General features: G+C 47.1%; 1 protein-coding gene across 1 annotated transcript in view; it reads left to right on the top strand.

Annotated features, from left to right (window-relative positions):
* Window positions 1-6,072, top strand: part of VEPH1 (ventricular zone expressed PH domain containing 1) — a 90,029-nt gene extending 83,957 nt beyond the window's left edge. The window contains exons 12-13 of the mRNA XM_067301559.1: window positions 96-232; window positions 5,765-6,072. Coding sequence (XP_067157660.1) covers window positions 96-232; window positions 5,765-6,001 — 374 coding nt within the window. The 3' untranslated portion in view covers window positions 6,002-6,072. The remainder of the gene's footprint in view (window positions 1-95; window positions 233-5,764) is intronic.
* The last annotated feature ends 9,155 nt before the right edge of the window (window positions 6,073-15,227 follow it).

The raw sequence follows: 15,227 nt of genomic DNA, 5'->3' as shown, positions 1-15,227 counted from the left end.
AGAAAACCTTTTCTGCATCGCAGCGAAAGCCTGGCTTTCCGCTGAGGCAAAGAGAGGAAAGAAATAACCCCTTCCTTGTCTGTTCACCTCCCCAGTTGTAAATCAGGACGGCCAGCCTCTGATTGAAGGCAAGCTCAAAGAGAAGCAAGTCCGGTGGAAGTTTATCAAGAGGTGGAAAACTCGCTACTTCACTCTTGCTGGCAACCAGCTCCTTTTTCGGAAAGGAAAATCCGTAAGTCAGAAGAACATCGGTTTGCTTTCTTTTTTTCCCTCCTCCGCAACACCATTTCCCAGCGGTTTTTAACACTCGGCTTTTTCCTTTGCTCTCTTTACACTATATGGCTAACTTCAGCCAAGGGTTTGCTCGCTGAATTGGTTTATACCCTTCCCTGTGGATGAAGAGCATGAGGTTTTCCAGGGTACTTGGTGTTAGATTGCCATTAGCTTGCATTACAGCAATGGCAATCGCGGAGTGCGTGTGAACAGCCCGCTCCAAGAGCGCAGGGCTCAGACCGGCCGCCTGCGGCACTGCCACTTGCACGGCCGCTAGTGCCTCAGCCCCTTCATGACCTACAGGTTGGTGACCGGTGCCTGAGAATCCTCCCCTCTGCCTCGACGCACCTGAGCGTCACGATTTAGATCATTTAAAAGCTCCTCTTTCAGCGGGTTGAAAAATTATTTTCAGTCTTGACTAGGGATTCTTTATTTCGTTGAATAAACACAAACTCAACAAATTCTGCTCAGGTAAATACATATTTCCATTTGCAAACAGCACGGTAAGCAGTGGCCACAGCCAACACTGTGAAAGTCACCTGTGCTTTTGGGGTCCCAGACTTTCACGGGATCAGCAGTGTTCGGGGGCAGACAGTTACGTTCGGCACATCGAGAAAGTCGGGCCCTTTTTTTGCCTGCTTTTATACGTTAATAACCGGTCTTGAGATGATGGCATTATAATTGATGCTGTTTGTACAGGAAATACAAGGGTTTTTGAAGCAAGGTAATGCTAGAATGCTTTTGTCTACAAGGAGCTGAGCTTTTTGCTTTCACTTCTACCTTTGTCTAAATTCAGAGCAACTCGGCTGAAATTTCAGTGAAATTGTTTGAAATTTATACCAGTATGACTCAGAGGCAAGTTTGTCACAGGACATGGAGTACATTATAACTGAATCTGGTCTTCAGTGATTATTATTTCTCAGTTATTAGAAACTGACTTTCTTCAGCTTTTCACAAGGACAATTATCAAACATTATGCAAAATAGTCTTTTTATTGAGTTACAAGAGCTCTCCCAGATAATCCAAAAATAGCTGCATTTTCCAATTATAGTCAAGCCTTAATATTTTTGGTAAATAATCTTTATTATTACAGAAACCTAGTAAAGCTCTTTAAGCTTCTTAAATGGCTTCTTGAGTCCCTTCCTTTAGGAAATGTAACAGGGGGTCAAGCCTGGGAGGAACATGTGCCTGGGAACTTGGGACAATGCTTGAAAGCAAGTGTTTCATAAAACAGCTTTTTCCTTAATTTCTAGTGACTTCTTCTGATGCTTTGGTTGAGATTCTAAAGACAGTCCACGCATGTGTCATAAGTTTTGTTCAGTACTGGTTGATGTTCACTTTTTAAAGGGTATCCGAATAATTGTCATTTTTCTGGCATGTTGATTGGCTTACAGAAATGTATTTAAGGGGCTGGATTTAATTAGCTCTCCAAACAAGCTGGGCACAAGACGCATCAGAATACCGTGATTACTCCTGGGATGCGATTAGCACATAAAAATCAGCTCCTTGGATTTGCATTCTCAGTGGTCTCCCTGTTAATGTGCGGAATGTGTAATGCTTCATAGATGGATGAAGCTGGCAGATTAGACTGTTGAACAGCAGATTTTGCTCAACAGCGTAGTTCATATAGATTAATTTTCCCCTTTTAACTGGCAAATTCAAGGCTTCTTTGCTATTTTAAAATTAAGCACAAATATTTGGAATGGTTCTGCAGAGCGGCAGGCCGGCTTCCAGCCCTCCGGAGACAGGAAGCACGGTGGCTGTGTTGAGTTAATCGGCCTTCCGAATGGGTGCATTATATCCCGTTCGTGCTTCAGTTGGAGCTATCGAGCCCTGCCTTCAGCCGTTGCCGGGGTGCAGCCCGGGAACCCCGGCGAGCCCCATGGCTTCCGGCCTCGCCAGCGCGCTGCGCGGTTGCTCCGGAAGGGCCCTCGAGAGGGGGGCGACCTGCCGGCTGGTCCCTCGGTCCAGCCCCGCGGGCAGGCTGCGTCGCTGGGTAGCCCAGTCGCCGCCGGCAGCGGAGAGCTGGCTGCTTCAGAGCACCGAGCAGAAAAGGCTTCCCTTTGAGCGGCGCTCGAGGTACAAAGTCTCAAAAAAGTGGTTCAGACAATAAAAGCGTGAAGTAAGATTTTTTCAAATCTAAATCTGTGAGGTGCATGCTGACACCACGAGGGGAAGGAGATAGCGATGCTGCCTGCGTCCCCCCGGGCTGCAGCAGACCGTGTCCCGAAGCTGGGCTCGGCAGGGGTCTTGCACGCGAGTCCTGTTCCTTTGCGTTGTGTTTCATGGGGGAGAGTCGGTTTTGCCTCTCAGACCTGCTGAAATCCGATGTAGGTCTTGGAGCAGGCAATGAGACGTGGGTGCTGGGCAAATGAGACATGAGAGCTGTGGAAGGGAACATAAAATCCATGGTGAGGTAGCCAGGTGAGCTGATGGTCACAACTGTGGTTGTGAGGACCGGTCGACCCACGCGGCTTGAGATGCTGCCAGCGAGTAATGGGTCCCTTTTTATTTTGTCGTTTAAAAAGAAAAAAAAAAAAAAGATTTAAAATGTAAATAAGTGGCAACCAAGTGCAGAGCTGGCTGAGACCATCCCGTACCCAGGTGGTCAGAGGCCGGCTCCTGCGCAGCTCTCACGGCCAGGCTTCCTGAGGCATCGGCGCGCAGGACCAGGCTGCCCAGCTGCATCTGGTGTTTGTTTTAGTTACTGAAGCTGGCAGATACTCGCCTGGCGGAGGATGAGAATCCTGCCCTTCCTCTCTGGCATGGTCAAACAGGCCGCTGCTATGTGGGTGTTTTGACTTTGCACAGTGCTCACTCACAAATACAAACCAAACACAGAAGAAGCATTGTGAAATAGCCAGCTGGCCGTGCCTGGTTATTTCTGTAGTCCTGCTATGAACCTTTCCTTTGTAAAAGTCACCCTGTGAACAATATTTGCTCTGTGTAAGCAATTATAGGGCCAGTGGGTAAAAGGGAGGCAAGAGAAAACCAAAATATGAGAGGTCCAAATGTGAGCCACATCCTAAACTCTTGGAAAATAGTGGTAATCTCCTTCCAGAGAAATGTGTCTAGGGTGCAATCAACTTTCATTAGCAACTTGAGGTCGAACCCAATGTGTGCATGACATGTAATGAAGAGAGTATGTCATTTTTGCTAGGTAGGGGTGTAAGCCTGAACATCTGGCTCACAGGGTGTAAAGTTTTGGTTCTTTGAGTCTGTCATTGCTTTGAATCTTCTGTGATACAATATTCATAATGTTTTATCTCAGGTCCGATTTCAGTGCCGAGCCTGCTTAAACTCAGTTGATAAAGGCTTGTCTGAGTTGGTGTTTCCTGAGTCGGTGTTTGTGGAACCAGAAGAGGGGGGACAGTTACTGCTGTCCCTTGGTCGTGCACGGGGAATTAATGCTGCCTCCGGAAACATTAGCTCCTACACAAAGCTGGTCGTGAGCTTTCGTTGTTACTCAGAATGGAAAGTCATTTTGTCAAAACTGAAGATTTTAGTGGGAAATTATCCATTCAAAGGCAACTTCTCAGGGCTGGAATGGGATCACTAGTAAAAAATGAATGAGGCAGGCAGATAAATACCCCACCCCAAAATACTTAACAGCAACATCAGGGCATGGGCCTGTGCCAGGGAAGACACGGTTCTGGGCTGTGCTCTGCCGCTCCAGGACCAGGGACCTCCCATGGCTTGGAGAGACCTGCTCACCCAGCAGCTGGCGGTTGTGGCGGGGTTTTACATCAGTGTCTTTTGCCGGAGACCTGCTCTGGTGAAGGGGATTAAATGTTCTTTTGGCCAGGAAGGGGGAGGTTGCCCAGTGATTACAGCACTCCAAGGAATGTAGGAGACCTTGACTGCAAATAATACATTTTACCCAACATGGAAGAGCTCCAAAAGTTGGGAAACAGCCTGAGAATTCATCACGGAGGTGGAAAAATGGCAGATCAGTCATCAACTCCTGAGCTGGAGTTTCATGATCAGCTCCTGAAAGATATTTAGCCACTAATTCTCATTCAGATCTTTCCTGCATGACAGGAGCAGAAAGCTTTTGGAAAATCTGCCTTTGAATTTTGGATTAAAACTCACTACTTCAGTAAAAAATATAAGAACCTCAACAGGAGGTACCTAAATATTTTTGAGGAATCAGGGCCTTGGGCTTGAACTTCTCATTTGGAGACCACAATTCATACCTTGAGCTTACAGATCTCTTCTTCCCCAGGAAAATTCCATGACTTTGAACTATGAACTCTTTTTCTGCCTACATCACATTCCCACTCTTATAATAATGCTAAGATTCATAGACTTATTTACTTTATGCATTTTCAAATAAAATTACAATTGAGCTATCCTAAATTCTCCATTCCTTACTGAAAAATGGCATGATTTCCTTCATGTTCCTGGACCGCACTCAAAGTACCTGTTCCATTTTTCAAAACTAGCAGAAGGAGCTGCTGCTTCCATTTTTGGAGGGCCTAAGAAGGGGGAACAACTTATCATTCCTTAAGAGAAGAGAGTCTCCTGGGGAGTGGCTGATTTTCATGCCTAGGAAGTATTTGCCATTGACAAGAATTGTACATGGCTCATGGGCTAAAGATTTTTGCAAATGTGTGTTCCAAATGTTTTTATTTTCAATAGTGTCATTTTTTAGCAATGCCTCCTTCTTGTCCTGTTTTTGAAAACACATCCCAAAATGTAAATGTAAATGAAATTTGGGAAGGGCTAAAGTTTGGGAATTGTATGGGGATACAATAAAGAATTGTTTAACTGGAGAGAAGTGGCTAACATACCCACCACTGATTTTAGAAATGATTTTGTGCACATCCGCGTCACTGAACGACGTTAGTGTTTAGAGGCAAGTTGACGCTAAGCCTTTAGACTCGTAAGACTCCAGTTCATTTGCCCTAGCTACATGAAACAAGTGTATGGGTCCGAGTCCAGTTCCTCATGGATGGGGTCCTAAAGCTGCCTGTGGCTGTGTTTGGCCCCGGGAAGGATTCCCTAAAGCACAGCAACTGTGCCGGGACAAACGTGCGGGGAGACCCTGCTCCTTCCCCTTCCAGGCCAGGAACGTGGTGCCACCGGGGCAGAGGGGTGTCGGCGCCAGAGGCGGGCAGTGCTCTCGTCAGAGCTGTGACTGTAATAAAACACTGTGTTTCCCTGGGGAGTTTTTCAGGCATCTTTAGCAAAGGTCACCGTTGTTTAAAGCCAGAGGAAGGAAAATCCAAGCCTGTATTAATAGCTGAAATCATCACCAGAAGTCGGAACTAAATAGTGCAAACGCGAGAGGAGAGCAGCTGGTGGCATCGCTGCGGACCCCGTGGCTGTGCGAGCTGGTGACTCTCTGTTGAGAAATCCCCACCAGAGTATTTGCCCACATGAGTAATGTTTACAAGCCTAGCTCTGTCGACACAAGCTGTTCAGCAGGACGATGGGGCGCTTGACCTTATGAACATGGTTTTGTTTCTCTTCCCATCCCGTGTTCCAGAAAGACGACCCCGACGACTGCCCCATTGAACTCAGTAAGGTGCAGAGCGTTAAAGTCGTGGCGAAGAAGCGCCGGGACCGCAGCCTTCCTCGGGCCTTTGAGATATTCACCGACAGCAAGACCTACGTGTTCAAGGCCAAAGACGAGAAGAACGCGGAAGAGTGGCTTCAGTGCCTCAACGTGGCCGTTGCGCAGGCTAAAGAAAGGGAGAGCAGAGAGGCAACAACTTACCTGTAGCACCGCGGGCACGTCGGACTCGGGCTGCCCAGCTGCGGCTGTGCTAGTGACTTAACCAAGTCTGGGACCGTTCGCTGGCGCGGAGGCCAACAGCACAGATCACCCCACTGCCACACTCGTAACCACTTTTACCTCCAGACCAGGGTAGCCACATGCAAACTGTTTAACAGGAATGTCCCTGGCCCTGGAAAACTCCTGGTTCTTTGGAAATTGTCGGGGAAGCCATTGGCTGGCATGGGCCAGGGATATTTTTGTTTAATGCTACACCTTCAATACATTTCGGTAACGCTACCAGATGACTGACTGCCGTTGTCCGGGAACGCTCCTTGGCACCATCTAATTTACTGGTATAGAAGTAGCTTTCACATCCACGTGTGAAATGCAATTTTTCTTTAGCCTGTTTGCCATAAAACTAGGAAGCATGATTAGAAACAAACCTAGATCTCAACCCATCTGCCTTTGCTTCTGAGATGAGCAAGGTACCAGTGGGTTTAGACGCTACTGGGAGCATTCAAGCGTTCAGGGACCGCAGGGTCCAGCTTCTTGGGAGCTCCAGGCTTCCTGGGAGAATCTGCTGGCTAAAGAATGTACGTCCATCCAAAAGTAGCTTTACTTTATATCTAATATGAAAATGATCTCCCTTTTAGTCTGCAAGAAGCTGGAAGACAGAAGCAGTCCTGCAGCTTTGTCTGCATATTCGTGTACATATTTCGACTTCTTTTGCATTTGTTATAAATGCAGCAGATTTAGAAGGTTAATCTCCGCCCAAAGTAAGCTTACAAAATAAAAATCAACATTCAGGGCTGGTTTTCCTCTCTTCAAGATGACCTGATTCAGGCAGAAGTTTGTGTAAGTGATTATAACATAGTTGTTTTCTTACTTTATTTTTCCTTTCAGCCAAAAAAAATGAAAGAAACTATTCTCAGCAAAAGCTTTTACAAAGCAGTCTCAAACTATCCAGAGTTTCCATACACTGTCATTTGGACAGCTAAAACTGGGGCAGCTGCTAACTACTATTTCTCTTTCATCTTTCCTCATTCACTTTCTATCTGTAAAAAGACAGTTTTCCTTTGGTTCTTTAATCTCAATGTATATTATCCTTTTTACTGTTTGTGAGTCAGTGAAAAAATCAAGTTTGTTTCTGTTTTTCAGAAGGTTTGAAATGGAGCAATTCTAAAGTGCTAAAAAATAATTTTAAATATTTAAATGTTTTGGTTTTCCCTCTTTCTTCCTCCTTTTTCTCCCCTTGTCACTGAATGTAATTTTTAATGTAATTTTTTTCTCTGTTCTGTAACTTTTCAAAATTTCTCCAAATCTGGAAAATTTCCATATTTCATCACTGCCAAATGATTCAAAAGTTGATGAAGTACAAAGAAAAAAAAGCAGAGAGATAAAAAATGAATAAAAAGTCTGTGAGTGAAGAAATTAACTTAGCAATCATTCAAGGCTGAGTAGAAATAAAATTTAAAAATTTCCAGTTTGACTAAAGCCTAGAAAAATGTATCTTTTGCAAAAGATTGTTTCTCCAAAAGAGGGGATGGGCTTAAGAACAGAAAATATCAGAAAAAAAGGTTAGCTGTATGTGATTTTTACTGAAATCTGTATCTGCAGCAGTAGCACGAGCCCACAGTATTTCTGAGTTTCCTGCAGAACATATGTACGTTGCGAAGTCGGCAATATAATCCGCTTTCTAAAGACTCTTGTCTGCTCTCTGTAGCTTTCGCCGGTTGAGTTTTGGAGCGCGCTTTGGGCTTTCGCGTTGCAGACACGACGTCAGCAGACGCTGGTAGCGGTTGCCGCGCTGTTGCGGCCGCTGCGATAGCAGCGAAGTTGGAAGGTTTCCCTTTCGAGATCTGAGTAAATTACAGAGGAAAGCGAGGAGTGATCGGGAACAGGCGACGGGCAGCGTTCGGTGCCAGCTGGAAACGCCAAGGAGTGCGGGGAGCTGCGACCGCAGCCCGCGAGCAGGCGGCAGAGCGGGGGGGTCAAAGCGCGGTAAGACCCCGCGCGCTGGCGCGTGCTCCCTGGCGCCAGTGGATCGGAGCGGAGCGGGCAAGTGCTGCCGCCGGGGCGCGCGCCCAGGAGATGGGTTTGCTGGTGGCCTGGCCTGGCCTGGCCCGGCCCCGCTAACTGGGATAACCGGTGCTGGGGCCCTGCAGCTCCTGGAAGGCCCGAGCGGGCGGCCGCGGCGGTGGTGGCTCGTGGCCGAAAGCCGGCTCCGACCTCTCCGCGCGTTGGGGTGCTGAGCCAATTTTCTGCTGTCTCCTTCGGGAGTAATTCTCATCCCGGACACAACCCTCCGCTGGGGTGAAAGTTGAATTAATGGATACCTCTGAATTTATAGCCTGTTCTTTCCACCATCCTAAACATTCACAGCTCTCTTGAAGTCAGCTGGATCGATGCTGGTCAGCAGCTCGGAAAGTCTGGGTAGTTCAGAAACGTTATTCTGCCTGTGTTTAAGTCTTCTGATGCTTCGGAAAGACAGGGCTGCGGTAGCTGCTGGAGCAGCGCTGACATTACGAGCCTGGAAGAGGGACTGCTGCATCTCCGTCCCGAGAGTGCTCGCTGGGAGCGTCCCGTCCCGTCGTCGCTGCCGCGGCGTGCCGGCGGTGGGAAGGCAGACGGGTAGCTAAGCAAGGAGGCAGTGGGATTGGAACACCGGGGCATTTCATTTTCCTGAGCAGGGACTCCCATTTGATTGTTTTGTGCCTGTTCTGTAAACGGGCGCGTTGCTGCATTTGCATAACAGGGTTGTACGGCCAGAATTTTGAAGTCGCGTTAAAACTGGCAAGATCAGCATCTACTTACATGTGCAAGTCCTGAGTCTTGAGCACGTGGCCGTTTCCTTACGCCAGTGGTGCAGGTGTTTGTGCCTGTGCGGGGGCACAGTTGTGTCCGCACTCTTAGTGGGACCAGTGGATCGGGCTCCTTTCTCTTTGCTGTTAATGCTGTTGTCGAACAACATGCATTTGTGCCGTGCCTGAACTTGCAGCATGCTATATAATTAGTTTTGGTGTTTTATAACTCTGCCAGTACTGAGTGTTGCTGGTGTTTGTCTCTCCAGCTCTTCAGAGCTCTGTAATCTGTATTATCATCAGATAAAATGCTGAACTTTGGTGTTGAGCTTTTACTCAAATTAGAACGAGAAGAAATTAGTTTCTTCATAATATAGTAATGTAGGAGCTCCTGAACTCTGTGGCCAGGTAAGAGTTGAGTGTCCAGTCCAGCATCGTCCCTCTTACAGCAGCCAGAGCTGGCTGCTGATCATCCAACCTTTGGGGGAAAAACATCAGGGACTTGGGAGCAGTACCACCACTACGAGTTTCCATTTAAACATCAAATCAAATAAAACCTAGGCAAAACTTTGAAAGGCTGTTTATTACTTTGTTTTCCCCCTTCAGTTGCCTGCGTTCATGGGAATGTGTGTGTTTCTTTGCTTGTTTTTTTTTTCTTTCTTTCTTTTTTAAACATTTCACAAACCACATGATGATGATGATGGACAACTGGTGGTCTGCAGACCCCAGGGGAAGAGCACGGCACCGGAGAAGGTCTCCCCAGTTGCAGAAGAGACACCGGCTGCCATTCCGATTTCTGATAGCGAGAGACTGACTTGGGCCGTAAACAGAAACGTTAATATTAATCACTCCATTGATCTGGTTGTAAGACAGGGCTGAACAAGGCAGCTGAGCAGGGGAATATACGGTGGCAGGGTCACAGCGGGTGCCACGGAAGCTCTTGTATCGGCAATGCTCTTGTTAATTTAGAAGCTAGTCTTGCCTAGCAGAGAACTTGCATGTTGAGAGCTTTACCACGCTAACGAACTTTTTTCCTTGTAAAAGGGACACTGCAGGTCTGCGTATTTTAACGAGCATTGCTCAGACACCCCTGCGGCAGGCGCGGCGTGGGGCAGGCGTTGCTGCGCTCCTGCTCCCGTCCTCGGGGACGGCCACCAGCCCGAGACCGCGGGGCGGCAGCGGTGTGGTTCAGGGACACGAGCGGGGAGTGGAGAGGTGCCGAGAGTAAAGGGATTCCCCAGGAAGCAGCCGGCAGGGAAAGGCTGTGCTTTTTTTTGGGAATTTAGAAAGACACACTGAATATTGAGGCATTCACCTTTGTGCGTTATAGCTCTGCTGTAGACCCATAGACCCGTGGTCGCAGTGCAGAATCGCCAGCGCTCCCCGCTTGCCACGTTCCCATCCCTTCGTTTTCTGTACCCTTCATGGATGATTCCGCACCAGAATTTTAGCTGTGAGACTTGGCCCGGAGAAAGGGATCCCGGACTCCACGTCCACGGTGACTTGCTGATGGCAGGACGTTGCGCTTGCATGGTGCTGCCTGCTTTTCCGCTCTGAGGCTCCTCTCGAAACCGTGCGGGAGACGTCTGCTCTGCAGGGACTTCCCTGTGTCGAAGGCTTAGCACCCCCTGCTGCCCTGCTGCCCCCTCCTTGGAGAACCAACAGCACCCATCCCAAAGCATTTATTTTCCAAAGCTCCATGTTCTCCCCCAGTCCTCTTTGAGGCAGTGAAACAAAACCAGTAATTCCTTCCTTATGCTCTCTCGCTCCTTTGTGGACTCTTATGAGAGTTCATATGAGTTTGCTCTGTTTTGCTTAAGGATTTCCAGTATTCCCTTTGACCTGGTTCCTCTCAAAACTTACCGGCCGGTGCCTTTCTACAGCACATGTGTGACCTGCTGCCTCGTTAGCCCCAGCGCACCGCAGCCAGCGCCCAAGTCAAAGCATTTTAAACAACTGACTTGGCATCCGTGTCCTGAAAGGTCGGCAAGCCCTAATTTTAAAAGACAATATTTTATTTCTAACATTCCCACAGTAATAGGGAAAGGAAGTCCTGATAAATCACATCATACTGTGTGTGACTGAGAACAGAGTGGTTTGTGAAGCATTCCAGTATCAGGGAAAATCAGGGAAGACGTTAAAGCCAGCTATATTTTTGTAGATCTACAAGATAAATTTGTATGGATGCTAACAATGTTAGGGGGGAAAGAGAAGAAAACTGTCAATGGCCCATACAATGCTTTAACCAGCTCCAGACTCCCATTATGTTCTCAGCTTTTTGGAGAAAAATTTCTGAAAAGTCTTATAATAACTTGAATGTGGAGATGAGCATTAAATCACACAATCTAGCAAAGTGAATGGAACAACTTTGTTAAAGCTCAATTCAGTCAGGGAAAATACTGAAAGCCAGTCTGGGACCAATTTATCCAAGCAAGCCTGTTGACATCTGCATAGGTCACAAGCCCATGCAGAATATGGCTCTCCAGCGATAAAGAACTCCTCCTCCGTCCCTGCTGCGTAAACAAGTCAGGCAACTTGCGCTTTGTGCCAGCAATATAATGTTATAATACTTACAACTTCTATTACACTTCATGTCTTTAAAAAACATGAAGTTAAATTCAAGCCTGATGTTAAAGAACAAAACTGTGTTTGTCTTCAGGAAGATGCACCCATTTAGTCTGTGATTTTTTTTTTTATTGTTATTTCAGTGATAAGGGATGGTTTGGTAGGAGTTGCTCAAGCACAGAATACGGAACAGATTTGATCCAAATAACTTGCACTCCAGTAAGTCACACATGTAAAGGGCAGGGAAGAAGTCTACTGTAGCTTATGTGTTATGTTCATATAAATAACACACATCTATACATTGGACCAGCTCATCAGGTGATACAGACCTGGTAGCAATACAGATTTGAGCATCTGGCGCCTTGTCAGCACATTTGTGATGCAGATGGAGCTGTGACCATTTTCGCATGCATCCCTCCCGCTTTCCCCCGTGGGAATGTTGGTACCACTTCTGCTACCTGTGAATGTAAATGAACCCGTGGAGCTGAACCTGGTTTTAACGGGAACAGTGCAATGGTAAGAACAGACACACAAAGGGAAATTTCCATGGCCTGAGTGACAGAAAGGGAAAAGAGACTTTAGTCATTTAGTTTTAAATACCTGCATCATTCAATCCTGACCTCACCCACATAAGGCGCACCACTGAGGCTAATGGAGCTCCTAATGGGCACGAAGTTAAATGCAGATGTATGAGTTTGCGGATTTATGGCCTTCAGTTCCAGCGTTATGTCATGTTCTATAAAAATTCCTGTGTTTATTTACCAGGGAATGTCACTGGATTCTGATATACTGTGATGGCCAGTTTTTTTTCAGAAAAACAATCTGTATTTGTTAATCTTGATGCCAAATTTCAGTCTGCCACCTATGCATTACATCATCGGTTTAATCACTTGATTATATGTCTGGGTGTTTATGCAAACACATGTTGTCATCCAGCTAACAGACTATGGGGATGCGCCAGTCAGGACAGAAAAGCCGTTCTAGTGTCAAGTGATTTCTATATCTGAGTTTGGGCAGTTATAGCGCTGCTTCACCTGCTGTCTTACAGTTTTGTCATCAGCATTTAGCTGTCATCAGTCACTTACATCCTTCCTTTCAGTTCCCATGTGATTGAAACAATATGGAATGCATAGCTATGTAGTTAAAGAGAACCTGGTTTGGGGGCCAAAAAATAATTACATAAAATAAGAAGCTTAGCCACACTTCTTCTGTCTTAAATTAAAACTTGGAATAAAATAAAAGAGAAATTCAGCTGGCAACTTATTCTAGTTATCCTCCTAAAAGGAGAAACACAGAAATCATCAATCTAGTTATGATGAGAGCAAGGAAATTAAAAAAAAAAAAAACCCACTGTTGCAAATTTTCTTCTTGAGCAAATATATAAATAGTTTTTTATTGGTTCCTTTTAAAATAACATGTATTGAAACATTCTAAATTTAAACAGTGCTGCCCTCTGAACAGGGAATATTTTGGTAGTTCCTGCTGCACTGCATTTTCTTGCTTTCTTTGATTTGCCCGGCAGGAACCGTCCGTGCCCTCACAGAAGACAATGACGAAGCTCCCGGTGGCTTCAGGGGGAGGGTCCCTGGGCACGCAAGTGTGTGTGGCAGCAACCTCGGAAAAAGGGATGCGAATTCCCCCCCTTTGCTTACAGTGCTTGTACTCTGCAGAACTTATGTTCCTCTCTTCCAGGAAACAATTTGCCTTCTGTCTTGCACAACTTTCCATACAAAAGATGTCATTCTCTCTCTATTGTAGTGTGATTTAACCTCTGTTAAAGATCCCAGAATTCAGCCAACGTTTGGGTGAGGAAATGAGCCTTACTCCTATGGAAAGATATGCAAGAACTGCTTTCCAAGTCATGGCCCTGGCCACGTGGGACGCTAAACCTACGTGCCGTCCCTGGTGCCGCGCTTGCCCCTGCTGCCCGTGGGTAGCAGTGGGGCCGTGGAAGGAGGTGCAGAGCTCTGGGGCTGTCCCGGCTGCGATCCCGGCTCAGCCAGCCGGCCCCTCCGGTTGGGCTCTGGGGGCTGTGGCACAAGGTGGCTCTGAGCCCAGGCTGCATCCTGGAGGAGTGCCCAGGCCAGCCCAGAGCCCTCCAGCCCTCTTCAGGTCCCCGGGGAACAGACTGACGCTTGCGATCCAAACCTGGCCCTGTAGCTAGAAGACCAGACCAAAATCTGGACCTGAACGCTCCTGAATGTGGCAATTCCTAAACCCAAACCAAATTTTACAGTTCAGTATAATTTCTCTAGGAAATACATCATTTCTGAAAAGTACTGGCTCCAGTTTATACGAACTCTTTTACATGAGGAAAATAACCCACTTTTTCATGGAACAGTTGGTATCCACCATGGTTCTTATGCCGTATCATATGTACCTTTGAGGAATCTATGTTTGGGATAGCATGTGGCTTCAGATTACACTTAAAAACAAATGGTACTTAAGCATCACTTAGCCCCTCTGACAATGTAATGGTAGTATGATGGTTTTGGCACAAATGAGCTGGCTCACACCTCCCAGACCATAAGCCAACGTTGTCACCTAACACTTCTGTTGAGAGGAGAGAAGCGTGGGCTCCGTCCATGGGCTATTGCAGTGCAAGGAGCAACTGGAGCAGTTGCAGGGAGGGAGCTAGTGAGCGGGGGCAGAGCCAGGACCAGTCGGACTGCCTGAGCAGGGAAAACGGGGCGCTCTGCGGAAAGGGAGTCAGCTGGCAGCAGCTTGCAATGACAGTTGTTTGCAGTTGCTTAAAGGCCTGTCCAGTGCATGCCATAGCGGGCCACTGGATCCAAGCCCTGGTTTGAATGGGACTTGGGCTGGACGACCTCCTGACGTCCCTTCCAACGTAACGTATTCTGTGATCTATAGCAGGGTAAGAGCAGTGCCAAAAATGCATCAACAGCTACCCATAACGGCTTCTAAAACAAATAGCAAAGCAGGCTCGAGCTGCTTTCTGCTGTGGCCCTGCGTAACCGCTGGTGCCTTGTTTAAAGCGTAGCATTTAGGGAATTGTATGGATCTAACTGCCTGTATTCTTCGTCTTGAGATTTCTGCTAAGAGCGAACGAAGAATAGATTTCTCTGTAACCAGTGTGGCTAGTGATGAGCTAGTGTGGAAAATTTTCTAACAGGGAAAATCTCTTCCCTCCCTTCCTTCAAAGCTGTGCTGCCATGACCCTCTTTCTTCCTGTGTTTGTTTTGGTTATGACTGTTTGCATCGCTGGTCTCCTGTAACGAGTTTCTCCTGTGCAGACCCGTACCCCTGTGAGGATTCCCGTAATCGAGACATACCGCGTGATGGCGAGGATTCACCTGTGCCCTGCCCTGGTAGGAGTGAGGATTCGTAGGCACAGGTTTGCTGGCCGCGCTGCAGTGCTCAGTGCCCAGCGAGGGCCCACGGTACCGGAGAAGAGACGTGCGACGGCGAGACGGAGTAGCAGAACCACCGCTTTTGCTGGTAGCTCCGTACGGTTAGAAAGAAGCTCCCTTATTTTTCTGCTCTAATTTTGAGAATAAGCTAATGTTATCTGTGCTTGTTCAGTCTCCAGAGTAGGGTGCAGTACTGCCTGGCCTCCATGTGGGAGAGACAGCTACATCATCCACAACAGCAGAAGTCTTGGGTCCAGTCGGTATGTAGCGATAAAAAGAGATGTTTCCAGAGAAAACCCTGTCATTCAGTTCTGAGATCACTGGCACGTATGGACCCAGGTTACTATTGCAGGATCATTTCTAGGGCTATAGGTATAGATTTCGTGCCTTCACATTTTTCCACTTGTCCTGCGTGGTTTCGTTGACCGTAGCTACAGTGTCAGCAGCAATCTGGTTCTTCCTGTTTTCTCTCTGCTTCATCTTAACTCGGTCAGG

This window comes from Apteryx mantelli, chromosome 9 (genome assembly GCF_036417845.1).
Source record: "Apteryx mantelli isolate bAptMan1 chromosome 9, bAptMan1.hap1, whole genome shotgun sequence".
In the NCBI taxonomy this organism is placed as follows: domain Eukaryota; kingdom Metazoa; phylum Chordata; class Aves; order Apterygiformes; family Apterygidae; genus Apteryx; species Apteryx mantelli.
Note: the sequence above shows the minus strand (reverse complement) of the source record. Positions and strands in the feature narration are given on the sequence as shown.